Consider the following 1,381-nt stretch of genomic DNA (forward strand, 5'->3'; position numbering starts at 1 on the left):
GGCATATTACCCCTTTTTCCCACTCCTCCGGTATCCTCTCCCCATTCCATATTTTCCTTAACAACTTCCATAACGTCTCCCCCACTTCCTTCGGTGCGTACTTCCATACCTCGTTTTCTAACCTGTCTTCCCCCGTTGCTTTCTTTACCTTCAAGTTTCTTAGCTGGTATATCTTCTTTCTCTATATTATCATCTCTCTCCTCCATTGTTTTTTCTTCCTCTCCAGGCCTCCCCGTTTTCCTGCACTCTTTGTGCTCTGTTCCTTCTAAGATTTCCATGAAGTGGTTTCTCCATTCTTCTTCGCTTATATCCTCGTCTATGCCTTCTCTACTTCTTCTGTATTTGTTTATGTATTTCCACGCTTCTTGTCCTGTCTTGATCTTCTTTATTTTCTCCATTTCTTCTTCTTCATGCCTTTCCTTTCTTTATCTGCACCACTATTTGAATGCCTTTCTTTCCTCTGTAAACGTTTCTCTGCTGCATTTTCCTTTCATAAACTTTGTCATCTTCCTTCTCATTTCTCTCTTCCTTTCTTTCCACTCCTTGTCGTACCACACCCTCTCTCCCATGTCCCATTTCCTTATCTTTACCTTCCTCTTTGGTACTGCTTTGTTTATCTTTTCTTTGATCTCGGCCCACATTTTCTCTACTCTTCTTCCCTTGCAGGTCCAGTCTTTACATTCCTCCAGGTACCTTTCCACATTTTCGTTTGTCAATTCCCTTTTCTCCTTCTCCTCTTCTTTCTTTCCCTTATTTTTTTCTAATTCCAGTCCCTCTATTTCTATTTCTAGCGGCATGTGGTCCGACTCTGTTCTTTTTTCTACTTTCATGTCGATTATCTCCTCTGTCGCTTCCTGGTTGCCTATCACATAATCTATTATTCAGTTTCCTTTCTCCCCAATATATGTCCACTCCTCCCCTTCTTTGTCTTTTCCATTGATTATCATCTAGCCTCTCTCTTCCAGGTACTTTAGCAAGGTTCTTCCTTCCATGTTTATTGTCTTGTCTTTTGATCGCTTGTTTTTTTCTTTCCCTAGATTCTTGTTTATCGGCTTTCCCTCTTCTCCCGTTTTTGCATTCCAATCTCCGCCAATGATCATCACTTCCTCTTCTCTTCCATCTACTCTTTCCTCTATTTCTTTCCATGTCTCTTTTGTGTCTTGATTATCAACTACCATTATCCTATATGTCTTGTCATTGTACTCTATTTTTCTTTCCATTATATTGTCACTTATTTCCTTATATTCTATTTCCCTCAGTTCCTTATTTATACCCGTTATTATTCCCCCTTATGCTCTTCCTTTTTTCCTTACTCTCGTTGCTGTCCTGCATTTCCAGTCGTATTCTTTGGGTAATCTATGTTTTTGTTTTTCCCAGCTGT

The 1,381-nt window shown here is 39.9% G+C and overlaps 1 protein-coding gene across 1 annotated transcript; it reads right to left on the reverse strand.

Annotated features, from left to right (window-relative positions):
• Positions 1-408: 408 nt before the first annotated feature.
• On the reverse strand, positions 409-1,146 carry LOC125385121 (nuclear speckle splicing regulatory protein 1-like). Its single transcript, XM_048405860.1, has 2 exons — positions 825-1,146; positions 409-659 (listed from the first exon to the last, which is right to left on the reverse strand). Exons 1-2 carry the CDS (start codon positions 1,144-1,146, stop codon positions 409-411), a joined length of 573 nt encoding a protein of 190 aa, XP_048261817.1.
• Between the last annotated feature and the right edge of the window lie 235 nt (positions 1,147-1,381).

This window comes from Bombus terrestris, chromosome 1 (assembly GCF_910591885.1).
Source record: "Bombus terrestris chromosome 1, iyBomTerr1.2, whole genome shotgun sequence".
NCBI lineage: Eukaryota > Metazoa > Arthropoda > Insecta > Hymenoptera > Apidae > Bombus > Bombus terrestris.